The following is a 24,858-nucleotide window of genomic DNA, read 5'->3' as shown; positions in this document are numbered from 1 at the left end:
CGCGCTCGCGCTGGGGTGAGCTCGCCGGGCCCCCCGCTCCTGCCTGACGCCCACCCGCCCAGAACCTGCTGCCCGCAAGGTCGTCTGTCCGCGCTGGGTAAATTTTTAACTGTGGCTTGGGAAACACCTGGGAGCTGCCGACCCTGCAGGTGCCGAGGGGTTGGAGACGCTGGAGGGGCTGGGAGCAGGTAGGAGAAGGACCAGCCGCCAGCCCACCTGGTCTGGGGTGCTGGTCCCCCCAGCAGCCCCTCTCCCGCCTGCCCTGCAGCAGGTTTGGGGGAGAGACCCGCTTGGCACGTCCCCCTGGTTCCCGGATGGAGGGGGCGGCCCGGGGAGGGGATGTTCCCTCCCCACCAGTCACGTCTCTCTCGATTTCTCTTTTCTCCTCTGCCCAGCTTGCTCTGACGGCGAATTGAAGCGTGCCGGCGTCGGTGCCGTAGCCAGCGCGACGGGGAGCGGGCACGCAACGGGCAGCTGGGAACGCGCTCCAGCCTCCAGGGATGGCCGATAAGTGCAGCGAGGGGCTGCTGGTGAGTGGGGCTTGGGAACGGGCCCGCTGCCCCAGCAAGGGGGCTGCAGGGCGCTCGCTGCCCGGGGGTGCTCACAGATAGGGCAGCACGTGGGGACAGGACACCCTGCTCCAGGGAAGCGCCGGGGAGCTGCACCGCCGGCTCCGTTGGCTGCATGGGGGAATCGAGGGCCCTGTAACTTTCTCTCCCCCGTCCTCTGGGGTCTGGGGAAGCTCCGGGCTTCGCAGCTGGGGACGGTGCCAGCCTGAGGCTTTGCCGGCGCGGTGCTCCCGGCGGGGCGGGCAGGCGCCGGCCCCAGCCCCAGCCCCGGGTGTGGTGTCCCGCGGTGCCTGGAGATGCTATCGGCCGCCTCAGCTGCTCTGCCCGGCCTTATCCACCCGGCCCAGCCCCGCAGCGGGCGGCAAAGGCGGGAAATTCCCCGGCCACCCCGCTGCTCTGCCTGCTCCCAGCGCCGAGCTGCCCTTCAGCACCAGGTTGAGCCTCCCCAAGGCTGAGGAGCTCTTGTCCCTGAGCATCTGCCCCACCGGTTCTCCCTATCCCAGTACTGGCCGGGGATGGATGTCCTGGTGCTCCAGCTGTGCCGCTGAAAGGGACATCATGGGATGCGGAGCTGGCAGAGCTGGGTCTTGCCGGTGCCACACTGAGCTCTCCACCCTTGCAACCAGCATGTTCACAGTGCGGGGCGAAGCGCCCGCCCTGGCGAGGACGTGGGTGCCGGGCACAGCTGGCTGGCAGCCGCGGGACGTGCCCGCACGTGTGTGCGGTGCTGGCCTCGGCGGGCTGCGATGCCCGCGCTTGTCCTTGCTGCGCTGCACCAGACCGGGCGAGCGAGGGGCTCGCAAGAGCCCGGGGGCTGCGCGGTGGCCGCAGGTGAGCCGGGCTGCCCGCGCTTCCCTTTGCCTTTCCCCCACAGCTGGGAATGGAGCTCCAGGGCTGACGTGGTTGCAGGGCCCTCCCCATCCCGGGGGGCTTCCTGAAATAGCCGTGTGCTTCAGCCAGAGGGCTGGGAGCCAGCCCTTCCCTGGGAAGCGGCGTGCAGGGCAAGTGGGCTCCGGGAGGCACCGCAGCGCGGCCCCAGGCTCCTGCCCGGCATGAGCTGCATGGCGGGTCGGGATGCAGATCATGCGGAGGCACCGAGCGCGTGTCCGAGCCTGGTCAAGGCTCTTCCGTGGGGACATGCAGTCCGTGCGTGCACCCGTGTCCGTGCCTCAGCTCTTGTGTGTGTGATGTGTTTGCTGCAGGTCCCCGGGTGCTGCTGCGTGTCCGTGGTGGGGCCGTGTCCTCACTGGAGCAGCCCTGGCGCTGTGTGGGGAGGGCCGAGCCTGCCGCTGGGACTCACCGTCCGCAGTGAATCTTTAACTCGCTCCCCACCTTGGGGTCAGGATGTTCAGAGCAGTTGGGTCGGACGGGACACTGCGGGCTCTGGCACACACTGGACCCGCAGCCCCTGAGCAGGGAGGCTGCAGATGCCATGGGAGCTGCTGGAGGAGGGCGGGTACCTGTGAGAGCATCCCTGCTCCCGGAGCATCCCTGCGCCGGAGCCTCCCTGCGCCGCACCAGCTGTGAGAGTCCTGGGACGAGCTGCGCGGGGACGGGGCCTTGGCGGCGGCGCTTTCTGGGTCATTGGGGAAGGAGCTAATCTCCTTGGCCTGCCTCCAGGGCGGCCGGGCAAAGCCTGGCCCCTGCCCTGCCCTGCCCTGCTGCCCTCTAATCTCTGCGGGCAGGAGCAGCCCTGTCCCGCGGCGCAGCCCTGCATCCAGCACTGCCCGGCGTGGGCAGGGATGGGGTGCCGAGGGCTGCTCCATTGCCTGGGTTGTGCCTGGGGGCTCCTCGGCACCCCAGGCTGGGCATGTGTCTCTGGGGGCCCCAAAGTGCCTCAGTTTCCCCAGCTGCTCCCTGGGGCTGGTGCTTTCAGGACGTGGGGGCATGTGATGAGATGCCCACGCTGCTCTGTGTGTGCTCACCCCCAAAACTGCAGGAGGCGGCAGGTTCCCGTCCCCCAGGCCGCGGGTGGCAGCGGCGCTGCAGGGGTGCGGGGCGCAGGGCGGCTCCGGGCATCGCGCTGGTCGCTGGGTAGCTGGGCAGGGGGTCCCTCAGGGGGAGCAGGGAGGGCTGTGACATCCTCTCCCTGCCTGTCCTCTAAGGACATGTTGTTTTGTCCTTGCCGGGGCGCTTTGTTCGGCCTCCAGCCCTGCCAGCAGCTCCTGACTCTCAGGGCTGCTTTGCTGGCACCGCCGGGCCCAGCCAGGCAGCGTTTGGCCAAGACGCCAGGGTGATGGGCGCTGCGGGACGCGCGGCGCAGGTGGGTTCCTGCCGTTGCCCTGTGGCTTCCCGGGCTGCTGCTGGCGCCGGGCACTCAGGGCTGGGGGGCTGCCCGTGCCCAGCGGTGCCGTGCGGCCGGCGGGGGGGCCGGCAGCGCGCGCGGCTGCGGAAGCGGCTCTTGGCTGCCGCAGCCCTTCCCGGAATAACAAGGGGCGGCGATGGGGGGGCCCGCGGGGGATTTTCTGCCTGAACGCCCCGGGAGAATCGTGTCCGCGCCGTGAGAACGGAGCGGGGACGGCGGCCCCGGCAGGCGCGGGAGCCGGCGGCCTCCCCCAGGCGCCAGCCCCAGCCCGGGCACCCCTCGGTGGGGATGGGGTAGTTGGGGCGCAGGGCATGGGTAGCTGGCAGCCGCCTGGCTACTAGGGCCCCACTGCTGGTGGCCACGAAGGGCCCCGTGGCCGGGGAGCCAGGAGCGGTCCCATCGGGGGGCCTTCCTTTCCAGCGGCATGTCCCGGGGTTGGCAGTGCCCCGTGCCAGCAGTGCCGTGCTCCAGCGCGCTGGCCTGGGGCCCAGCATCCCTGCGCCAGGGCCGCGGCGGCTCCTGCGGCTCCCCCGCGAGCTGCGCTCGGCTCCGGCACCCGCGGGCTGCAGCCCCTGCGTGGGACTGGCCGTGCCCGCGGCGCAGGGCACGGCGGCCTGGGGTAGGACGGCGGGTGGTGGCACGCGGCGGGTGCGGAGCGGCGATCCCGTGCCCGGAGCATGGGCACTTTGGGGGCTCTCGGAGCGCGGGGGGCTCCGTGGGGAAGGATGATGCCCTCGGCAAGGGACGCGGCAGCCTGGGTGCATGTGTTGTGGGTGCAAGGTTGGGTGCTGCCGTCCTCCAGGAGCACCCCGAGCCGTGGGGCGCCCGGTGCAGCCGGGAGCGCATGGCGAAAGGCGCGGGGAGCCTCGGAGCTGGGAGCAGGGCGGGCGGCAGGGCTGAGCTCCCTGCACACGTGTGCGGCGCACGTGGCCGCGGCTGCCCGGACCCCAGATGGTCTCCCGAAAGCGCCGACCCCGTCCCCGCCGGCCTCGCCGCCATCACGCCTGGCTGCCGCCTTGGCTGCGCTCCCCAGCCGCGGCGCGGGGCTGGCAACAGCTGGGGCGCCCCGAGCGCGCCGGGGGGGCCGCCCGGCACCGCCGAGCCCGTCCTGCCCCCCGCGGGACGCCGGGGTCCCAGCCCGCATCGTGACAGGGGTCCCAGCCCGTGCCGGGGCCCCGCTCTGCACCAGCGCTCGGGGGCCGGGACAGTGTGTGGGGGGTGGGTGGTGGCACAGCCCTCCTGTGGCCAGATGGTCCCCGCGATGGGCAGTGACCTTGTGAGCATCGCCCTGGGGAGCGCCGCGATGCCGCACGCTGCGGGTCTGGCGTTGCGGAGCTGGTGCCGCATGTCCTCGGCCGGCACCGGCCCCAGCACCCACCTCGGAGAGCCCAAAGAGACCCTGGCCAGGACCCCTGGCTGCAGGAACCCTCGAGCTGCCAGAACCAGGTCCGCTTTGGGCCAGGGGAGGACGCCGTGGGTCTGGGGGGCTGCACTGCATGTTCCAGTCTTCCTGGGTGCCCACAGCCTTCCAACGTGTGGGGCTGGCGGTGCCCATAGGGCCAGAAGGGGTGTGCAGGGCCCGGGGCAGCTCTTTGCCCCACTCCGCACACGGGTCCTGGCACTGGGACGAGCTGGGGCTGTTTCTGGGGAGCAGAACCAGCCCCGCAGCCCGTTTGCACGCCGGGGAAGCTTGGGGGCACCTCGCTGTGGGGTGGGGGGGCCGGGTCCGGTCCCAGCGGGAGCGGGCGGATGCAGCAGGGCTGCGGGGGCGGCGCGGCGGAGCGTGCGGGGCTGCGCACAGCTGGACCCCGCTAATGAGGCCTCATTAAGCGCCACGCAGGCTGTGCCATGCCCGGCCCGCTGCACAGCCGCCTGCCCCAGGCTGTGCCCGCCGCGGCGGGGGCTCGGCCACGGCTGGCGGGACGGAGCCGTGGAGAGGCAGGACGTGGCGCTGCTGCCTCCTGAATCCCCCCTGTGCCGGGCAGGACGGCACCAGCCTGTCTGGGGATATCAGCAGGATCTGCCCAGCCAGCCAGAGCCCCGCTGTGGGGCAGCAGCATCTCCCCGGGCAGCTTTCCAGGCAAATCCCCTCCCCGGGCTGGGTGTTTGCAAACCAGCCTCGGGGCAGGGACAATAAGTGTGCCTCAGTGACTGGAAGTTGTTCCATGGCGCTGTTAACTCTGAAACCTACTAATTGCAAGGAGGAGGATGCAGAGTGCCCTGTTGCCCTTGCTCAGTGATGCAGGAACAGTCTAGCTGAGATTTCCCCAGCATCTTCCTGCCCTCTTTAATGAGTACTGTCAAGCAAAGCCCCAGTTTGAATCTGTCCCCATATGGCACCCTCGGGCCGGGCTGGTGCTGCTTCAGGTGGCCGAGTGGGGCTGGGCAGCCCCCTGGCTTGCAGGGGAGAGCCTCTGTGTCTTGGACTCGCTCAGCCTCGTGTCACCTGCCCCTTCCCTGCCCACAGGGTTGTGGCCCCTCTGGGCCGTCTGGCTTTGCCTCTTGCCCAAATCACCCCGTCCCCAGGGAGCACCCCCGAGCACCCGCATTCCTCAGTCCCCGGGGGTCCCTCTCTGGATGCCGCATCCTTCTGTCCCACGGAGACCCCTCGGCAGCCAGGGCTGCCCTGCCCCAGGCCTCCTGCCCTCCCCTCGCCGCCCTGGCAGGGCCCCGGGGGAAGCCCTGGGAAAGTGGTTATTTAAGCAACATTTAATTAGCATCTATTTATACTCCTGGCAGCTCCCGCGCGCAGCCTGGCAGCGGCTGCATCGCCATTGCCACGGCAAAGGGCCGTGACGCCAGCTGATGACATCAGGGCTTTCTGGTACCCTGTGCTGGCATCGTCCCCCCAAACCTGGCACCCTGACCTGGGGGGGCTGCAAAGGGGGCTGGGGATCCCCATGGGGCGCTGCAGCTTCGCCCAACGCCCTTGGGCACCTCCTGCTTTGGCTGGTGGGTGGCGGGGTCGCTGCAGGGGACAGTGGGTGCAGGGGCATCTTCACTCCCTCGTGTGCGCCCCATCCCCGCCCCCTGCAGCTGCTGGGCACACGAGCACCATCTGGGAACAGTTTGAGGACGGCCAGCGCTGTCCTCACAGGGATGCAGCTGGGGCAGTTCCCCCGGTGCCAGCCCCATACGTGAGCCAGGGACGGGGACACTGGGGGTGGCTCTCACCACTGGCTCCGCCGTTGGCGCTCGGCCGCACTGGGCACTGCCCAGGACGGCTCGGCCGCCTGGGCTCCCCGTGTCCTGGCTCTGCAGAGCCACGCGGGCCGAGCCAGGACAGTTAATGAGTGTAAAGGGCAGGGCGCCCTTGCCAGGCTGGGGGCATGGGGAAGCTTGCACCAGTCCGAGCAGACGGGCGCGCGCACACGCGTGTGTGAGCCCTGCATTGCGGTGCTGCCGCGGGCTGCCCGAGGCCTGGCGCACTCGCTGCACAGGTGCCGTGTGGCCGGGGCGCGTTTGTTCTCCGAGCCTGGGTGCCCCATGGGGGTCCCCGCTGCCCCATGGCGCTATGAGCAAGGCCAGGCTGCACCTCTCGCCCGGCGGCAGCAACAAGGTGGCCCTTGGCTTTGGGACCGGCATGAGAGAAGTGGGGCAGTGCAGGGTGCCCCCCGGCAGGGAGGCTGCAGCACCCCCCCCACGGCCATGGTGCTCATTAGCTGAGCAGGAGCCTCGTTAGTGCACGCGTCTCCGTGGCCTAATCAGGGGTTTCGTGATCGGATTAGCCTGCCCAAGTGAGCAGCGTGGGGACCGTGCCAGCCTCGTGCCACCCCGGTGTCCCCGCGTGGGTCCTGGCCCCCTGCAGCACCCACAACAACCCCCTCCATCCTGAGCCCCCCCAAACTGCCAATCTGGGGGGCGGTCTGGGCCCCTATAGCCCAAACCACCTGCACCCCCTGCCCATCCGGGCTGCCCAGGGTAGCCCTGGCCGGGGTGACCCCGCGCGCGGGCACAGGGCGGCCCGCGCCGCCGCCGAGCCCCCCTCCGCGGCCCCCGGCGCGTGCGGGCCCCGCTCGCAGCAGATGGCTCCGCTTGGCAGCGCCGCGGCGGCGCGAGCGGGCCCGGCGTCCCGGCTGTGCCGGCCCTAATCGAATGACACGGTTAGGTGCACCGCGCCTGCTGCCCGGCCCCGGCGGCGGCAGCAGATCCGAAGCGACGGCTCCCATTTGCGGCCCGCTCGCCGCCTCGTTAGCGAGCGCGGGGCGCGCACGTGTGCGGCGTGTGTGTGTGTGTGTGTGTGTGTGCACATACATGCACACGCGTGTGCTGCAGCGCGGAGAGCAGCCGCGCAGCTCCCCTGCGCTCAGGGCTGCCGTGCTGGGTGGCAGCAGGGGTGCGCCCTGGCTCCAAGCACTAGCAGCGCCCCGAAATGCTGCCGGCCCGGAGCTGGGCACCGTCCCCACGGGACGGCGGTGCCAGCGCGGGGCCGTGCGCCGGGTGCCGTCTCCGCTGGGGGTGCCGGTGCGAGCGCGCATTGTGCCGCACAAAGCGCCCTTTCTTGCCCCGACGCAGAGCCTGGAAGGGCGATGGGGCACGGGGATCTGAGCCCTGACGCAGCCCCGGCCCGCAGCACGGCCAGCAGTGCAGCACGCGCCTGGCCCGCGCGTCGCCCCATGGCTGGCACCGCTCACCCCCTGCGCACCCCATGTCCCTCTGTGCCACGAGAGACTTGAACCTGCCACGGGGCCCCATTCCCCCACCCCGGGACAGGCACACGGTGTCCAGGCCCCCCATTGCTCCCATCACTGCACCCCGCTCTGCTCGGCTTCGCTGGGGACACGGGAGCTGGGGGGTCTGCGGATCCCCCCCACAAGCGGCGGCCACCCAGCCGGGGCCTCCTGCGCCGGGCGCGCGGGGTGGGGGAGCAGGAACAGAGGCCGCTTTGTGCTCGGCCGCCCGGGCCTGCTTGGTATGACTTGCAGGCTCTTCCCTCGCCGCGGCCGCGCTCGGGCCGAGCCATTCACGGGGCCGGCGCGGGGCGGGGGGGCCGCGCGCTGCCCTCCCCCTGCCGCGCGGGGCAGGATGCGGCGGGCCCCGCGGCGGCTCCTCCGATGGGGCCGCCGGCTGAGGCGCCCCGCGCCGCCGTCTCCCCGCAGAACGGCGCCGTGCCCGGCGAGCGCGGCAAGCGGGACGAGAACGTCAAGCGCGGCAACTGGGGCAACCAGATCGAGTTCGTGCTGACCAGCGTGGGCTACGCCGTGGGGCTGGGCAACGTCTGGCGCTTCCCGTACCTCTGCTACCGCAATGGCGGAGGTGGGTGCCGCGGCGGGGGGCGGCGGGATGCCCGGGGTGCCGGCAGCGCCGGGGCCGCCTCGCCGCGGTGCAACGCGGTGGAGGGGGCCCGGCCGGGCCGGGGGTGCTGCTGGCTCTCACCGCGGTGTTCCTGCCCGCCAGGTGCCTTCATGTTTCCCTACTTCATCATGCTCGTGTTCTGCGGCATCCCCCTCTTCTTCATGGAGCTCTCCTTCGGGCAGTTCGCCAGCCAGGGCTGCCTCGGCGTCTGGAGGGTCAGCCCCATGTTCAAAGGTAAGGGGCTGCTCGCCAGCGCTGGCCCTGTGGGCACGGGGTGCCTGTGTCCCCCCCCCCAGCACGTGCTGCGCCCCCGCACGCCTGGCGCTCTGCCCTGGCACACACACATATTGCACGAGCCCCTTGCACACACGCACCCTTGCACACAGTGTCCCCACGCACTGCTGTGTCTCTGCACACACTGCGCATGCCCCCGTGCGCACGCACACGTCGCTGCATGCATGGCACAACCCCCTGCACACACACACATGCACACGGTTTCCCCAGGCACCTCTGCATTCGTTGCACACATGTCCCTGCACACACCGCACGCATCCCTGCTCGTCACCCCAGCAGGTTGCAGTGCCGACGTGCCCGGCCTGGGGACACGCAGCCCATCTCCGGGCCCTGCACCCCGTCCTCGGTGCATGCTGTGCGCTGGCTCCGTGCCCGGGCGCCGAGGCCATCCCCACCAGTGCATGCTGCCACCGCGCGTGTCCCCAGCACACCCGTGTCACCCTGGGACACGGCTGCGCGGCACAGCCACACGTGTGGCCTGCGTACGTGCTGCTGCGCTCTGCACTGCCACGCGCCCGCGCTGCGGCACGGCTCCCTGCACACGCTTGTGTGGCCGCTGTCCCCGCCACCCGGCCACCGCTGCCCCCGAGTCCCTGCGATGGTGCCAGAAGGGACCCCCCAGCCCAGTGGCTCTGCAGGAGCACAGACCCAAGGGTGGCCACAGCCCCGCGTGCTCCCGACGCGCTGCCCCATCCCTCGCCCCGCCGGCCCCCGCGCTGCTGCCCCCGCGCTGCGCCGCGCCGCTCACCCTCCCCGGTGCTGTTCCCAGGCGTGGGCTACGGGATGATGGTGGTGTCCACCTACATCGGGATCTACTACAACGTGGTGATCTGTATTGCCTTCTACTACTTCTTTGTGTCCATGACGCGCGTGCTGCCCTGGACGTACTGCAGCAACTCGTGGAACACGCCGGACTGCGCGGGCGTCCTGGACGGCAACGGCAACGGCAGCGCCGCCGTCAACCTCACGCGCCTCCTCAATGCCACGCAGAAGCGCACGAGCCCCAGCGAGGAGTACTGGAGGTAGCGGGGCAAGCGCACGCGGGCACGGGCCGCGCCGGCCGTGCGGTGCCCCCCGCTGACCCCGCTGTCCCGCGCAGGAAGTACGTGCTCAACCTCTCGGACGACATCGGGAACCTGGGCGAGGTGCGGCTGCCCCTCCTGGGCTGCCTCGGCGTCTCCTGGGTCGTCGTCTTCCTCTGCCTCATCAAGGGCGTCAAGTCGTCAGGAAAAGTACGTGGAGCCCTGCGCGGCCCGGCGCGGGGCATGGCCGCCTCGAGCACAACCAGGGCCCTTGGGTTTGACCCCTTCTGGAGTAGCCCCGCCCCTGTGCAAGATGCTCCACCCACACCAGGAATGACCACGCCCTCTTGCGGTCATGCCCGGCCCCTCTGGGAATAGCCCCTCCCCTTTCCAGATGTGGCCCCTCCCCTCCTGTATGTTTTCCTCACATGCTGACATGGCTCCGCCCCCTCTGGGGATAGCTCCTCCCCCAGACATAGCTCCTCCTCTTTTGAACAAGGCCCCGCCTCTTCATGGCTTTGGCCACTCCCCCAGGTGCAGCTCCTCCCCAGTGAGCCCTGTCCCCTCTCCACCATCTCCGCGTCTCCGCGGTGGCCCCGGCCGCGCTCTGAGGCGCCGTGTGCCGCGCAGGTGGTGTATTTCACAGCCACCTTCCCCTACGTGGTGCTCACCATCCTCTTCGTGCGCGGCATCACGCTGGAGGGCGCCGTCACCGGCATCACCTACTACCTGACACCCCAGTGGGACCGCATCCTGGACGCCAAGGTGCGTGGCGGGCGGGCGGGCGCGCGGACCGGCCGCGGCGGGCCGGGCAGCGCTGACCTGTGTCACCGCGCAGGTGTGGGGCGATGCGGCCTCGCAGATCTTCTACTCCTTGGGCTGTGCCTGGGGCGGGCTCATCACCATGGCGTCCTACAACAAGTTCCACAACAACTGCTACCGGTGAGGGTCCTGCTGCCGTCACAGCTGTGTCCCTGCTGTGCCTGGCACCGGCCCCGGTGGGCTGAGCCTCCTCTCTCCCCACAGGGATAGCATCATCATCAGCATCACCAACTGCGCCACCAGCGTCTACGCCGGCTTTGTCATCTTCTCCATCCTTGGCTTCATGGCCAACCACCTGGGGGTGGATGTCTCCAAGGTGGCCGACCATGGCCCCGGCCTGGCCTTTGTGGCATACCCCGAGGCCCTCACCCTGCTGCCCATCTCGCCCCTTTGGTCTATCCTCTTCTTCTTCATGCTCATCCTCCTGGGCTTGGGCACTCAGGTAGGGCCATGGCAGTGTGGTGCATGGTGGTGGCTTGGCTGGACCACGGGGCCGGGCTGATGCGCTGCCCTCTCCGCCCCGCGATGCAGTTCTGTCTGCTGGAGACGCTGGTCACGGCCATCGTGGATGAGGTGGGCAACGAGTGGATCATCCGCAGGAAGACGTTCGTGACGCTCGGCGTGGCCGTGGCGGGTTTCCTGCTGGGCGTCCCGCTCACCACGCAGGTAGGGAGCCGGGAGGACGTGCGGCTGCCGTGGCGCCAGCAGCAGCGCCGGGCTGCAGCGCCGGCTCCCAGCGGGGCCATCGCGGTGCCGAGACAGGAGCCTGGCGTTGCCATGCCAACCGTGGCGGTGGTATCCGGGCTGGGTGTCGCAACCCGGTGTTGCCATGACGGCGCTTGCCGCGGTGCCCTGCGGCTGCCACGGCGCCCCGTCCCTCCCGTTGGCTGAGCAGGGCAGCCGGGTTCGGCAGGGCCATGCCCGCCCTGGCGCTGGTGCCGGGGCCACGCCGGCAGCAGGGTGACGGGTGACGGGCCAGCCATGCCGACAGCTCCCTCCCGCAGGCGGGGATCTACTGGCTCCTGCTGATGGACAACTACGCCGCCAGCTTCTCCCTGGTCGTCATCTCCTGCATCATGTGCGTGGCCATCATGTACATCTACGGTAGGTGTGCCACGCACAACCAGTCGGGACAGGATGGCCACCAACCCCTGGCCTGTCAGTAGCCAAAGGGCTCAGCACGGGGTTGGGGAACCCAGGTGTCCCCAGGGGTGCCTGGGGACTCGGTCTCCCCAGGCGCACTCGGGCCATGCGGAGGCTGACGCATACTCCCTACAGGACACCGCAACTACTTCAAGGACATTGAGATGATGCTGGGCTTCCCGCCACCCATCTTCTTCCAGATCTGCTGGCGCTTCATCTCGCCCGCCATCATCTTTGTGAGCATCATGCCCGTGGGGCCCAGGCCCACGGGCTGTGGGGCAGGGAGCCCCCCCCCAGCGCCACTACCCTGTGCCGGGGACACAGCGGGGATGGGGCAGCATGGGGTGGGCTGCTCCCTGGTGGCTGATCCCGCCTGTCCCTCCCCAGTTCATCCTGGTCTTCACAGTGATCCAGTACCGGCCCATCTCCTACAATGACTACGTCTACCCCACCTGGGCCATCAGCATCGGGTTCCTCATGGCGCTTTCCTCCGTGATCTGCATCCCCATCTACGCCATCTACAAAGTGTGCCGCTCCGAGGGAGACACGCTGCTCGAGGTGGGTGGCCCGGCCCCTGTGTCCCACCCGGGCATCTCTACAGGGCTCTCGGCACCCCCCCCAGGGCTGTGCGGAGGCCGCATCCACGGGGCAGTCCATCGCTGGGCACCCCTGGTGCTGCTGGCCGGGCAGGGTGGCACGGTGGGCGCTAACCCTGCCCTCTTCCCCACCTCCCTCTCTGCAGCGTTTGAAAAACGCCACCAAGGCCAGCAAGGACTGGGGCCCGGCGCTGGCGGAGCACCGCAGCGGGCGCTACGCCGCGGCGTTCGGCCCCTCCACCGAGTGCCACCTGGAGGTGCAGCCCCTGCACCCGGAGAAGGCCCGGAGCGAGGCCGCGGCCGCGCCGCCCGTGCAGGGCAGCAACGGCTCAGCCCACAGCCAGGACTCCAGACTGTGACCCCCCTGCCGTCCCCGCACCCCCTCTAACCCCTCCTGCGCGGTGACACTTTAGCACCTTCCGCTGGCGGAGCCTGGCTCCGGGCTGCACCGCGCCGCGGGGGGCTCTCAGCGCCCGTCCCCGACACCCCCGAGCTCCTCTCCGGTTAACCCTCCCCGTGGCGTTTGTTAACCCTCGTGTTTGCGGTAACCATTGGATGTGACGCTGGGACGAGAGAGGAGGGGGCCCGGCGCCGGGAGGGCCAGGAGCCAGAGGCACTTTGGGGCGCGCGGGCGGCTCCGGCACCCCCGTGGCGCGGAGCGGGCGCCGCGTCCCGCGTGGGCCTGCGCAGGCGGGTGCCGGGCTGCCCCGCGCTGGGCTCAGGCTGCCCCGTGCCCCGTGTGCCCAGGGTAGCTGTGGGGACAGAGGGCACCGCACGGATCCCGCCCCACGCACCCCAGGCGGGCACCGGCCCTGGCTCCAAGCCCGGGTGCCACGGGCGGCCGTGCCCGGCGCCGGAGCGGGGCTGTCCCGGGACGAGCCCTGCGGCAGGGCCAGCGCCGGCCGCGGGACCTCGAGCACAAGAGACGAGCACTTAGGCACACGCGCGGCGTCCGTGCGCGCGGACACGCCACGCACGCGCCACGGACACGTGCACTGCGCGCGTGTGCACGCACACGGTACCGGGGCGGACGCCCCGGAGCCCCACACGTAAAGCACTGTACCCCCCGCCGCCCCCCGCCCCGGGGTGAGGGGCTGGGGTGCCCAGGCAGCAGCAGGGAAGCGGCGGGGGCTCCGCGCTGCTCCCTGCGCGCCCCCGGCGGGACCGCAGGTCTGGCTGGAGGTGACAGGGTCAGGACAGGGCCCAGCTCTGCCCGACAGCCTTGGCACGGGCAGGGGGGGCCTTCCATGGTGCTAAGGGGGAGCGGGATGGACTGGCCCCCCCGGCTGCTGCTAGCGAGAAGTACCGGAGAAGACACGGAGGGGCAGAGCCAGCCCATCCACTCCGAGCCACCCGGGGACACGCGGTCTCCAACCAGTATTAGCGGGGCAGGATGCACAGGGCAAGGCCAAACGCCCTAAAATCCGTCTTCCAGCTACAGCCTCTCGGCTCTAGCTCTTGACTTGGGGTGGATGGGACCCTTCCCACGCCAGCTCGTCCCCTCGCAGCCAGCAGCACTGCCGGGGCGCGGAGCCGCGCGGCTCGGAGGGGACGTGGGGAGCACCCGGCTCCACGGGCGGCAGGGCGCTGAGCCCCAGCAGGACGTTCCAGCTCCCGAGGCCCCGTCCCGAGCCCCCGTGCGACGCCGTGGAGAGGCGCCGTTTCCCGCATGGTGCCCGTGCCCTGCCCCACGTGTCACGACGCTACTGTTCACCTCTAATTGTTAGCAATAACGCGCGCGTCCCTGGGTAGCGCTGCCTGTGCCAGTGTCTCTCCCGGTGTAGAGTTCTAAAGTATCCTAGAATTTAATGAGATTTATATTCCTGAGTCCGTGTCCCGCCGTGCCCTTTTTTGGGGAGCTGGGGGGCAGTTCAGAGGGGACAGGGCCTATTTCCCCTGGATACGCTCTTTTCCCCTTGGACGCTGAGTGCTGACACTAAGGAGCCCCGGGTCCTGCCCTTGTCCCCGTCCGTGGCCAGCAGCTCTCGCCCTGTGCAGAAGGACAAAACCCACCCCTGGGCTGAGCCAGCGCGTGGGGGACAGGGGCTCGTCCTGCTGGGGGCCCTGTCCCCGCCGGGGCGCAGCGAGCGCTGGACGTCCCCGCGCGCGGCGCCTCGTGCCCTAGCTGAGCCCCTGGCAGGGCAGGAGCCGCCGGTGCCGCCCCAGGGCCGCGCGCGGAGGGGGCAGCACCGCGGGCGGAGCGGGCAGGAACGGGGGACCCTGCCCCACAGCGGCCGCGCGCGCGGGAGGCCGGCGGGGGGGCGGCGCGGACGGGCCCTGCTGTGGGGCGCGCGCGGCTGCCCGGCCCTGTGCGCCGGGGCCCGGCTCCTCAGCCGGGAGCAGCGGGGATCCGCGGGGGGGATCCGGCAGCCCGGCCCCGCTCGCGGCACGGCCCGGCACGGTCCGGCTGTCCCCGTGCAGGTCTGGCACGGTCCGGCTGTCCCCGTGCAGGCCCGGCCGGGGCGGCCGCGCGGGGCCATCCCGGTCCGCGGCGCGCGGGGGCCCGGCGCCCCGCTGCAGGTCCCGCTCCATGGCTCTGCGCTGGTCCTGCAGCTCTGCGGAGGGAGCAGCGCGGGCCCCGCTGCAGGAGGGCAGAGCCGCCCCGGGTGCAGGGGCAGCCCCCGCCTCTCCCGGCAGCCCCGGCCCCGCGGCCCCGCGCAGCCCCTCACCCGCCAGCGTGGGCTCCGGTGTGCGCGGCCCCGCGGCCCCGCCGTGCTCCCGCTCCAGGCAGCGCTGGGGACGGCAGCCTCAGCCTCCCTGCCCTGCTCCCTGGAGGAGGCCGGGGCAGGACGAGGCTCCCGCGGCGGCGGCACCGGCCGGCGGGGCTGGTGGAGAGCGCGGCCCCCGCACGGAGCCCCGAGCGCTCCGCTCGCGGCCTCACCTGGAGCTGGGCGACCTGCTCCTCCAGCTCACGGCACTCCTCCGCCAGCAGGGACCTGGGGCAGACATGGGTGCTTGGATGGGGCGCGGGGACGAGCCCTGCCCCACAGCAGGGCCCCTCGGAGGATACGGGCTCAGCACGAGGCCCAGCGCAAGGCGCTGCCCAGGGCTGTGAGCGGAGGGGGTCACTGGGCTTCCTGGGGGGCTGGAGATGCCTCCGGGGAACAGGGCCCGGAGCACCCGGCACGCAGAGAACCGGCCCCGGCACCCGCACACGGGGCCTGACCCACCGCCCTGACCCACCGCCCCGACCCACCGCCCCGGCCAGGGGCGCTCACGGAGGGGCGCGGGGCTGCAGGGACGGGACCGGCCGGCGCCGCTCACCGGAGCTGCGGCAGCACCCGGGGCAGGCGGGCGACGCTCAGCTGCTCCGCGAGGGCGTCGAGGCGCTGCGGCAGCGTCGAGGCCCGGCCGGGCGCCGCGCGCGGGGCTGCCCTGCGGCCGGGCACGCAGCGCTGTGGGGCGGCCCCGGCGCCTCCGCGGCCCCACGGGGCGCAGGGACCCACCTGGGAGCGGCGCTGCCCGGCGGGAGCGCGTCCGGCCCCTCCATGGCAAAGGCGACGACGCGCGGGCTGTACCCGGCCACGGCGCCCGCTCCGTCCCTGCGGGAGGCGCCGCATGAGGCCCCTGCCCCAGCCCGGGCGCGGAGCCCAGCAAAGGGGGCGCGCGGGGACGGGCCCCACGGCCGCCCCAGCGCCTACCTGCCCTGCAGGCCGCGCAGCAGCAGCCGGATCTCCCCTCGCACCAGCTCGCGCAGCGGCGGCGGCGCCATGAGCAGCGCGTCCCCGCGGGCCTCGGCGCGGCGCTCCCGCCGCAGCTCCTGCAGCGTGGCCACCTGCGGCGCGCGGGGCACGTGGGGCACGCGTGGGGCACACGTGGGGCACACGTGGGGCACACGGGGCACGCGTGGGGCGTGGGGCCCACCTCGGCGCGCAGCTCCAGGCTGCGCTCCACCGCCTCGTCGCCCAGCAGGCGCCGCACGGCCGGGCGCTCCGCGGGGGGCACGCGGGCCGCCAGCAGCTCCCAGAGCGAGGGCTGCCCCGACGGCGCCATGGGGCAGCCCCCGCCGCCGGCTGTGGGGCGGGCAGGGCTGAGGGCGCCGTGGGGCTGGCCCGGCCCCGGTCCGGCTGCCCCCACCTCTCCCCACCGCGGCACCGTGCGCTGCCCCCAGCCCCACAGCGCGGCCAGCCCCGCACTCCCCACGCGGCCCCATGGGTGGCCCTCCACGCACCCGTGCCCCACGGGCCTCCCCCTCCTGTCCCTACCCCATACCCTGCCCCAGGGAACCCCCAATGCACCCCTCAGCCTGCCCCATGCCCCACACCGCGCCCCACATCCCCGCTCCCGCCCCACATCCCCGCTTCCCGCCCCACATCCCCGCTCCCGCCCCACATCCCCGCTCCCGCCCCACAGGCCGCACCGCAGCGACCCGCGCCCGCCGTCAACTCCCCGGTCGCCATGGCGACGCCCCGCCCCGCTCCTTAAAGGGGCCGCGGCGGCCGCAGCCGCTGCCAGGGGGCAGCCGTGGGGCAGCCATGGGGCACGCTGGTGGGGGCGCATATAGGAACAGGGATATAGGGCAGGCCTGCAGCGAGTGCCCCAGCCCCACGGCACCGCCCCAGGGCCCTGCGGGTGGGAGCCCCAGGGGAGCCCTCGCGCCAACGTTTGAAACTTTTATTAAATACAAAACCCCGGTCTCTACGACCAAATGCTGCATTCAACGGACGCTCAAAAAAGGGGTCAGACATTCAAATGTACAAAAGTCACTGGTGCCCCTGGCACGCGGCCGCTGCCCCACGGCCCTCCTGCGCGGGGGCCGCCGCGGGCTCCAGGCTCCCGCCGCGGCCAGAGGGGCACGAGGCGGCGGGGGGCTGCCCCACACATCCCCGTGCGCCGCGTGGGGGGGCTGCCCCACACATCCCCCTGCGCGGGGCTGGGGGGGAGGCTGCCCCGCATGGGGGTGAGGGCAGCCCCCGGGAAACTGAGGCACGGGCGGAGGTCGCTGTGGGGCAGAGCGGAGCAGCGGGGGCCCCGGCTCAGAGCACCAGACTGGGGCGGCGGAAGACGTCGAGCGGCGGCCGTGGGGCCGGGGCAGCAGTGCCCCACACCGGCCTGCTGGGGGGCTGCCCCCTCGGCGTCTCTGGGGAGAAGGGGGCAGCCCGCGCCCCGCTCCTCGGGGCCGCGCCGTGGGGCGCCGTGGGGCAGCCCTGCGCCGTCGCTCCGCGCCCGGGGCAGCCGGGATCTTGATCCAACACACGGAGCGGGGGGCGGACGGGGCCTGGAAACACTCGTGGGGACGGGGAAAACGGAGGGAAACTCCTCAGTGCCCCGGGGGCTCCGGAAGGCAGCAGGGCGGGCAGAAACGTCCCCGCGCGGGCGCTACCCGCGGGCCAGGCGCGGCGGCGGGCGGCCGATCTCCACCGTGACGTTGGTGTAGAGGGGCTGGCGCGACACCTGCACCACGCGGTACTGCAGCGAGCTGATGCCGTCCCGCTTCATGGTCATCTTGGTGTTCTGGATCTTGGTGAACCTGCCGGGAAGGGCGGCGCGGTGAGGAGCAGGCCGGGCCGTGGGCCCCGGCGTCCGGGCGCCCCCCGCTCACCTCTGCGGGTTGGGCTCGTTGTGTTTGTCGCGCTCGTGCTTGATCATGCGGTACCTCCCGATGCGGATGTCGGGCCGCGACACCTTCATGCCGTTCAGGGAGATCCTGGGGGCGGGAGCCACGCGGGAGCTCAGGGGGGGACGCGTCCCGGGCGCGGGGACACGCACGTGTGGGGCGCGCTCCTCCCGCCCCCCGGGGAAAGATCTCCTTCTCCCACAGGAGTCATTTGCAGTGGAGAGGCCAGGTGGGAACGGGGAAGCAGGAGAGCCCCCAGCTCGCCAACAGAAACCGCTGCCGGCCCCAGCGAGGCGGTGCCCCCGGCCCCGGCGCCTCCTCGCGCTCCGAGGGCTGCCCAGGCTCCCCGGAGCCCTTCCCTTGCGGGAACGGAGCAGGCCGGAGCGCGGGGCCGGGCTGCGCGCGGGTCTGCTGCAGCCTGCCGGCCGCCCGCGGGAACGCCGGGACATCCCGTGCGGATCCAGGGGCGGCGCGGAGCCCGCAGCCCTGCCCTGCTGCCCGGCCTGGAGCGGGGCTGGCCCCACGTGCCGGTTGCCCCACAGGGAACGCTCGGCGCTCCCGTCCCCTCGGAGCCCCGTCCCCGCGGGCACGCGGCGCGGAGCAGAGCCCCACGCTCCCACTGCGGGTCCCGGGGATCCCGGGGAGCGCAGGGCACCCACCGGTTAAAGATGTCGTCGTCCTCTCCCCCCCAGCCCCAGTACTCGTTGGGAAAGCCGTTGATCTTCAGGAACTGGGACTTGCTCAGCCCGGAGACACCCCCGAAGTAGCCAGCGTAGGGCAACCTGCAGGGGAAGGGAAAACGGGTCAGCCCTCAGGAGCGGGTTGGGAAGGGGCCTTCACGGGGACCAAAACACCAGGGACGGCCCCCAGCCCTTCCCGGCAGGTCTCCCACCCGCTCCGTGTCCTCTGCCGCCTCATGTCTGCGCTTCCAGTCACTGACCCCAACCCTCGTCCCCGGCAGTAACGGGCAGCCCGTGCTGGCCACGAGGAAACGCTGCACCCACCTGAACCCAAACTTGTCCATGCCCACGGCAAAGTGCCGCGGCTGCTCGTAGCAGCGGTACAGGTTGCGGTCGTCCATGGGAATGAGGTCCACGTCGCTGAAGATGAAGCAGTCGTACTCGTCGTCGTCCTTGAGCGCCTCCAGGAAGCCCACGTTGAGCAGCTTGGCGCGGTTGAAGGTGTCCTCGCCGTACTGCAGCGAGAGCGCGCGGGGCAGAGCTCAGCGGCGCCGCGGGCCCGGCCCGGCCCGGCCCGGCCCAGCTCACCTGGTTGATGATGTAGATGCCGTAGGCCACCTTCTGCCGGTGCAGGATGGGGTGCAGGTAGTGCAGCCAGTACTTGAGGTGGTGCTCGCGGTGCCGGAAGGGGATGAGGATGGCCACCTTCTGCCGGGGCACGCAGTCCCGCGGGCTGTACTTGCCGCCCGCGCGCACGTCGGGGTTCTCCCGCTGCACCCGCTCCATGCTCATGGGGGAGCTGAACTCGATGAGCAGCCGCCCCACTGCAAAGCGAGGGCAGGGTGACGCCAGGGGCGCAGCGGGGCAGCCGGGACAGCCAAACACCACCCTGCTGGGGGCAGGGAAGGGGGGACACCCAGCACCCTTCCCAGACGGGGGCGGGAACACCCGGACAAACCAGGCTCCCTGTGCCAGCCCTCGGCCGGGTTCGCTCTGGTGGTCCCTGCACTGCTCAGCCCCCGACACCACCAGGAGGGTTATGCCAAGGGGGAAAGGCCCCGCAGGCCCCGCTCATCCCCTGCCCAAAGCCAGGGCCCGGCTCGACCCCCCTCGCCCCGCACGTCTCACCCAGGCCAGGGGGCAGCTCCTGGCAGGGCTGCAGGGGCTTCTCGGTGCTGGAGCGGTTGGCGCCGGGCCGGGCGCTGGGCGACGGCGGCTCCGCGCCGGCCGCGCCGTAGCTGGCGGCGGTGCCGTTGGGCCGCGACGAGTTGGAGGAGGGCGGCGCGCGGGACGCGTTCCGCGCGTTGAAGCGGCTGAAGAAGTCCAGGTGCTGCGCGTAGACGTCAAAGTAGAGGATCATGATGATGAGGAAGTGCAGCAGGCAGAGCAGCAGCACGGCCTTGCAAATCCTTTCCAGGGTCACCCCCAAGAGCAGCCTGGTCATCTTCCGGGCACGGGCAGGCGGACATGTGCGCTCAGCGGGGCAGGGGGGCGGCTCCGGCCACGGTCACGATCCTGCCGGGACACCCCGCGCTAGGACACGGCCAGACACATCCCCGCAGCTCTGCCCGTTCCCGGCCCGACCGGAGCCCCCGCAGCCGCCCCCGGCCACGTCCACGCGGCTCCCCTGGCCCCGGCCCGGTCCTGTCCCCGGCCGTGCTGCAAACAGCGAGGGCACCGCGGTGTCCGCAGCCGCTGCGGCACCGGGGCGCCGAGCTCCACAGCGCGCTGGGTTAGCGGATTGCCCATCCCCAAGGCATCGACCAGCCCCCGCGCTGTCTGTCCAAGGTGCCTCGGCATCTCCCTCAAGAGCCCCTCACACAGAACCTTGATTTTCACTCAGTCCCAGAAAGAATCGAGCCTCATGGGGCTGGATTCCAGTCCCTGCTCACCCTGGAGCAAAGTCCCCCTGCCCACAGCAGCGGGGGAGGCCCCTCCACCAGGAAAGGGGCAGAACAGCTCAGGACGAGCGGCGCAGGGGGCACGAGGCCGGGCAGCCCCCGCGGGTGGGCCAGGGCCTCGCAAAGAGCCTCCAACGCGGGGCCGGTGCCCCCGCCAGCCGCCCGTCCCCACGGCAGCGCGTTGCGGGGGTCCCGCTGCCTCCCCGCTCCCTGCCCGCGTCCCCTCTGCTCCCGCCGAGGCAGCTGCCCTCACGGCGCACGTGACACCTGGAGCGCGGCCAGAGCGGCCGTCAGCGGCGCGGACGGGGTCACGGAGCGCCCGGCCCTGCCAACGCGCCCGCCCCGGCTCCTGCCCTGGCCTGGGGCGGCGGTGCTGGGGACACGGGGACGGGCGCTGCCGCAGCGGGGACTCCGGGTGCCCCCGCAGCAGTGTGACGAGCGCCCAGCGCGGAGCCGCCGGGCCGGCCTGGGGGGAGCTGGCCGCCCCATGGCCGCCCCACGGCCGCCCCTCCTGCGCAGGGATCCAAGGATCCCCCTGGGAAAGGCCGCGCTGAGGAGCGCGCAGGGTGCCGGGCCCAGCGCTCCCTGTGCACAGGGGCAGCCCCAGCACCGCCCGGGCTGCGAAGCCCCATGCGCCTTCCCAGCGCGGCCACGCGCTGCCCCGGCCCCGCGTGCCCTCCCCGACCCGCACGCGGCGGCGGCAGCTCCCCTCTGCCCACACCAGCTCCCCCTGCGCAGCCCAACCCCAGGCCGGGCCCGCTGGATGCTGCCGGGAAGCACAGGAGGAAGCCGAGGAGCTGGGAAAGGCTCCGGCCCTGACCCGCGGCCGCTCTCCTCCCTGTCCCATGGGCTCCCCTCCCGGCAGGCCAGGGCCCTTCCCAAACGCCGGCGCTTTCTAGAAAGGACCCCCAGTGCACGGGCACGAGGGGGCTGAGCAGCTGCCTCCTCCCGTCCCCGTGTCCCCGCGCTGCACCGGGGAGCAGAGCCCTCCGGCTCCGCAGCCCCCCGGGATCCCTGCGCAGGCCGCAGCGTCGCGCGAGGCCAAGCACGGCCGGCACCGCCTCGGGCTGCAGCAGGTAAACGGCCCCCGCGCTCCCCGCATCCCCGACCCAAACTGCGCCCAGCAGCGGCCTCCGAGCACAGCCTCGGCCTCCGAGCACCGCCTCGGCCTCCGAGCACCGCCTCGGCCTCCGCCACGGAGAGGCCGTGGGAGCCGCCGGCAGCTTCGAGGCGGACAAGAGCCCCTGACACGGGCAGGACTCCCCGAGCGCAGCCCAGGGGAGCGGGAGGCGCTGCCGGCGGCGGCTCATCCCGCCGGGAGCTCCGTACCGGGAGCGGGAGGCCGGGCGGCCGCGGGAGCCCTCGGGAGCAGGCAGGGCGGCCGGCTGGGCCAACCCCCTCCTGCGAATCTTCCAGTCGCCGGAAACACAGAAACTTCCTGGAAAAGCAGAAATAGACCGGGAACAAAGTGCTCGCTCCTGGACGGAGCCGCGGGAGACTGGCGGAGCCGGGGTTCGGAGGCTCTCCCTGGCGCGCGCGGCTTTCCAGAAGGCTCCCCCGGCCGCCGGGGCCTTCACCTGGGGCCGCCCCGCGCCCGAGCGGCGGCCCCGGGCGCTCCGGGCCCCGTGAGTCCCCGCTCACCGGGGGCCCCGCGCCGGCCGGGCCCGCGGCCCCCGCGCCCGCCGCTCCGCTCCGCTCCCCCCGGGCTGCTCCCGGCCGCCCACGCCCGAGGCCTCCGGCCCTGCTGCCGCCGCGGGTGCCGGGGCGCGCCGGGCCCGGCGAGCGGCCCCGCGCCCAGCGGCGCCGCCAACGGCCGCGCGGCTCCCCCGGCCCGGCCCGGCCCCGGCGCCCCCACTCACCGCGGCCGGGGCTGCCGCGCCGGCTCCTCCCGCAGCCCCGGCGCGGTCAGCGGCCCCCGCCGCCGCCAGCGCCGCCTCCTCCTCCGCCGGCCGCCGCCGCCGCCGGCCCGCGGGCGCCCATGCCGGGGCTGCGGGGGCCCTGCCGGCCGGCCCAGCCCGCACCGCCGAGAGCCGCAGGGAGCAGCGCCGCGCCCGCCGCCGGCTCCGCCCGCCGCCGCCGCCGCACCGGGCGGGGCCGCCGCCCGCCCCGCGCCGCCCCGCGCCGCCGCGGCCGGGCCTGGGCCCGCGCCTGGGCCTGCCCGCGCCGCCGGCCCCGGGAGAGGCCCCGGCCCGCGCCAGGCCCCGGCGCCGCCGCGGGGAGAGCGGCCGCGGCGCCCCGAGCCCCGCGGGGATCCCCGGCCCCGCTGCGGGCACCCGGCTGCCCCCGGACACCCCCGGCTCCTCGCGACCCACCGGTGCCCCGAGGCCCCCGGCGGCACCACACGCACCCCAAAGCCCCGCAGGTCCCCTCGGCCGCCCCCAGCCCCGCCGGTGCCCCGAGGCCTCCCCTTCTCCTCAGACACCTGAGCGCCCGGTGCCGGCGCCGCGGCTCGCCGGGCCCCGGGAACGTGTCCCGCGGCCTCCCGAGGGGCCGACCCGCGTGGACCCGTCGCCCCCAGGAGCCGAACCCGCACCCCGCGTCGGGACCTGCCGGGCACCGAGGCCTCCCCGCGTGCCGGGCACCGAGGCGGGGGGTTCTCTTTGTGTCCCCGCCGCGGCGGTTCCCCCGTTCGGCTGCATTTTTGGCAGCGTTTGAGGCACTCGCCTCACAGAGCCTCCCGGGACGACTCCCGCGGTCGAGCCGCGTTGCTGGCCCCGGGCCCATCGCGATGTATTTGCAGTTGCTTCCTCCTGCCCCCACTCCGTGTTTCTTGGTGTTTCCTAGCAATGAATTTCACATTCGCTATCAAAATACCATCACAGAACGATCTTGGTATAGTCCCAACAGGAGATCAGCCCACCACAAGTAATTCTGTGCCGTCAGCCGCCTTTCCCTTTTTTTTTTTTTTCCCCTCCCAGCCCACATTTATGAACACTTCAAGCAGCCCCTATCCTTGAAGACCTGTTTTGACCAGCTCCGTGGTACCTTTTACCTGGTGGCTCACCCAAGCAAGGGCTCTCCACCTCGCCCCTTGGCACTTCCTTAAGAAGAGAAGCCTCTCCCGTGCTATGGCAGAGCTCAGGGCACTCGCGTCACTCCTGCCCGGAGCCCAGCCCCACGGCGCCCCGGGGAGCCTGTTCCCCACTGCAAACCACGAGCCCTTCTCTGGCCAAAGCTGCCCAGCTTCTGCCTCCAGCTCTTGGTTTTGCTCCTTGGCAGATGGTATTTTTTCCCCACAAGAATACCTACATTCCCACGCTGAATTGGCTCTCCGCTCCAGTCGCTGCTGCTTCTGAATGAGATAAAGTTCAAGATACTGGAGTTGCCTTTAAACATTTTCTCCACGCTTGAGCAGCAAGTATTTAGCACACCCAAGTGCAAAGCCACACGCACAAAATGGAGCACGGGGCACGCTCACCCACCGAGGCAGCGTTCCCGCTGCTGGCTGCGTGCACGGGGCCACGGAGCCCCCCCTGGCCACCGTGAGCCTTATTGCGGTAGCCTTGCGGCCTCAGAACAGGCCTGAGGCCAAGCAGGGGCTGGGGCTGCAGCTGTGATGCGTGTGCGTGGCCGTGGTGTGGAGGGCAGGGTGAGGGTCTCGCAGGGACATTTCTGACAATGGACTTGAATCAAGCCAAAGCAGGGGGCAAGACCCACGGCTGCAAGACAAGAGGAGGAATCCTTCAGCACCAGAGATGCTAGTTTTTAACGAGGAAGGTGATCACCCTGCAGCCCCTCTGCCCGAGCTCTGCAGCCGCCGCCGTCTCCTTCCCGAAGACGCCTCTGCCGAGGGACAGGCTGACACAGCCGCAGGCGCCTCAGCCTTTGCTGCCGTCAGCAGCAGCGCGGGACGGGGGACCCGCGCTCAGGCAGGACAGGACGAGGCTTTGCACCCTGCCTCTGACCGCGGCAGGGCCTGTCTGTGTCCCCGTCATTAGGGGACAGGGGAGCGCACACAGCGAGACAAGGCTCCCCCGTGTCACCAAGGCTCCTGGCTCCAGCGCTCGGGCTCCCTGTGCGAGCACAGGGCAGCCCCCCAGGCAGCTGCTCCGGAGCCTGCAGAGGGGCACAGCCAAACCCGGCTGGGTCTGTCCCCACCGCCCTCCCGCACCCGGCACCGAGGCGCTGCTGCCCCGCGGGGCAGGCACGAGCAGCCCGGGCCCACGGCTGTCCCTCTGGAGCACAGGGAAGCTGTGCCAGCAGCACAACAGCCCTCAACGCCACCCCCAGATGGGATGGAAGCAACCAGGACAGACAGCGAGGCTGGGTACAGGCTGTGCTAGACACAGAGCCAGGCCCACCAGCACCAGCCCAACCATCTGTGCCCACAGCACAGGGATCCCAGGCACTGCCAAGGGCCCAGGAAGAGGGACACGGCCTGGAGCTTCTGCAGGAGAGGCCAGCAGAGCTGGGAGAGGCAGTGCGGAGGCAGCTGCCCCCGTCCAGGGGTGAGAATCAGGAGATGGAAACACTTCCCCAGCTGAAGCAGCTCTGCCACGGCCCCAGCCCGTACGCAGGCAAGGAGATGCACACACATGTGATCCAAGCCAGGGCTGCCCGAGCAGCGCTGCGGGTTAGATGCTCCCCTTGCCAAGGTGTACGGGCAGCGCAGCAGGACCAGGGCCTCTTGCTGGATGCGGCCTCAGCTCTATGCTCTTTGCAGAGCAGAGGCAG

The 24,858-nt window shown here is 72.0% G+C and overlaps 3 protein-coding genes across 4 annotated transcripts; 1 reads left to right on the top strand and 2 right to left on the bottom strand.

Moving 5' to 3' along the window:
* The first annotated feature begins 458 nt into the window (after positions 1-458).
* On the top strand, positions 459-12,640 carry SLC6A9 (solute carrier family 6 member 9). 2 transcript variants are annotated; one of them, XM_088526114.1, is made up of 13 exons: positions 459-530; positions 7,974-8,130; positions 8,272-8,403; positions 9,233-9,485; positions 9,563-9,695; positions 10,116-10,250; positions 10,324-10,427; positions 10,512-10,749; positions 10,839-10,973; positions 11,312-11,411; positions 11,586-11,686; positions 11,838-12,008; positions 12,193-12,640. In XM_088526114.1, exons 1-13 carry the CDS (start codon positions 501-503, stop codon positions 12,403-12,405), a joined length of 1,902 nt encoding a protein of 633 aa, XP_088382240.1. In that variant the 5' UTR covers positions 459-500; the 3' UTR covers positions 12,406-12,640. The 2 variants fall into 2 exon arrangements, with proteins under 2 accessions (XP_088382240.1, XP_088382241.1); XM_088526115.1 differs by lacking the exon at positions 459-530 and having other exon boundaries at positions 7,910-8,130.
* Positions 12,641-14,167: 1,527 nt separating this feature from the next.
* Positions 14,168-16,446, bottom strand: CCDC24 (coiled-coil domain containing 24). The gene is made up of 8 exons (XM_088526180.1): positions 16,407-16,446; positions 15,911-16,059; positions 15,688-15,821; positions 15,493-15,588; positions 15,311-15,421; positions 14,928-14,982; positions 14,716-14,779; positions 14,168-14,601 (listed from the first exon to the last, which is right to left on the bottom strand). Exons 1-8 carry the CDS (start codon positions 16,444-16,446, stop codon positions 14,168-14,170), a joined length of 1,083 nt encoding a protein of 360 aa, XP_088382306.1.
* A 918-nt stretch (positions 16,447-17,364) lies between these two features.
* On the bottom strand, positions 17,365-22,142 carry B4GALT2 (beta-1,4-galactosyltransferase 2). The gene is made up of 7 exons (XM_088526123.1): positions 22,044-22,142; positions 19,412-19,798; positions 18,872-19,107; positions 18,608-18,798; positions 18,263-18,385; positions 17,589-17,693; positions 17,365-17,516 (listed from the first exon to the last, which is right to left on the bottom strand). The coding sequence occupies exons 2-7, from the start codon at positions 19,725-19,727 to the stop codon at positions 17,366-17,368; spliced, it is 1,122 nt and encodes a 373-aa protein (XP_088382249.1). The 5' UTR covers positions 19,728-19,798; positions 22,044-22,142; the 3' UTR covers position 17,365.
* Between the last annotated feature and the right edge of the window lie 2,716 nt (positions 22,143-24,858).

This window comes from Tinamus guttatus, unplaced genomic scaffold (genome assembly GCF_059628265.1).
Source record: "Tinamus guttatus ecotype Peru unplaced genomic scaffold, ASM5962826v1 Tinamus_guttatus_pri_ptg000242l, whole genome shotgun sequence".
NCBI lineage: Eukaryota > Metazoa > Chordata > Aves > Tinamiformes > Tinamidae > Tinamus > Tinamus guttatus.
Note: the sequence above shows the minus strand (reverse complement) of the source record. Positions and strands in the feature narration are given on the sequence as shown.

Excerpts from the sequence above, each read along its gene's own strand:
- SLC6A9 (XM_088526115.1), top strand. The coding sequence starts at position 7,929 with ATGGGGCCGCCGGCTGAGGCGCCCCGCGCCGCCGTCTCCCCGCAGAAC. Across the intron at positions 9,486-9,562 it reads CCCAGCGAGGAGTACTGGAG|GAAGTACGTGCTCAACCTCT; the intron begins GTAGCGGGGCAA and ends TGTCCCGCGCAG. Across the intron at positions 9,696-10,115 it reads GCGTCAAGTCGTCAGGAAAA|GTGGTGTATTTCACAGCCAC; the intron begins GTACGTGGAGCC and ends TGTGCCGCGCAG.
- CCDC24 (XM_088526180.1), bottom strand. The coding sequence starts at position 16,446 with ATGGCGACCGGGGAGTTGACGGCGGGCGCGGGTCGCTGCG. Across the intron at positions 14,780-14,927 it reads AGCAGGTCGCCCAGCTCCAG|CGCTGCCTGGAGCGGGAGCA; the intron begins GTGAGGCCGCGA and ends TGCCGTCCCCAG. Across the intron at positions 14,602-14,715 it reads ACCGGAGCCCACGCTGGCGG|AGCTGCAGGACCAGCGCAGA; the intron begins GTGAGGGGCTGC and ends CTCCCTCCGCAG.
- B4GALT2 (XM_088526123.1), bottom strand. The coding sequence starts at position 19,727 with ATGACCAGGCTGCTCTTGGGGGTGACCCTGGAAAGGATTTGCAAGGCC. Across the intron at positions 18,799-18,871 it reads GCATCTACATCATCAACCAG|TACGGCGAGGACACCTTCAA; the intron begins GTGAGCTGGGCC and ends CTCTCGCTGCAG. Across the intron at positions 17,517-17,588 it reads AACGAGCCCAACCCGCAGAG|GTTCACCAAGATCCAGAACA; the intron begins GTGAGCGGGGGG and ends CCTTCCCGGCAG.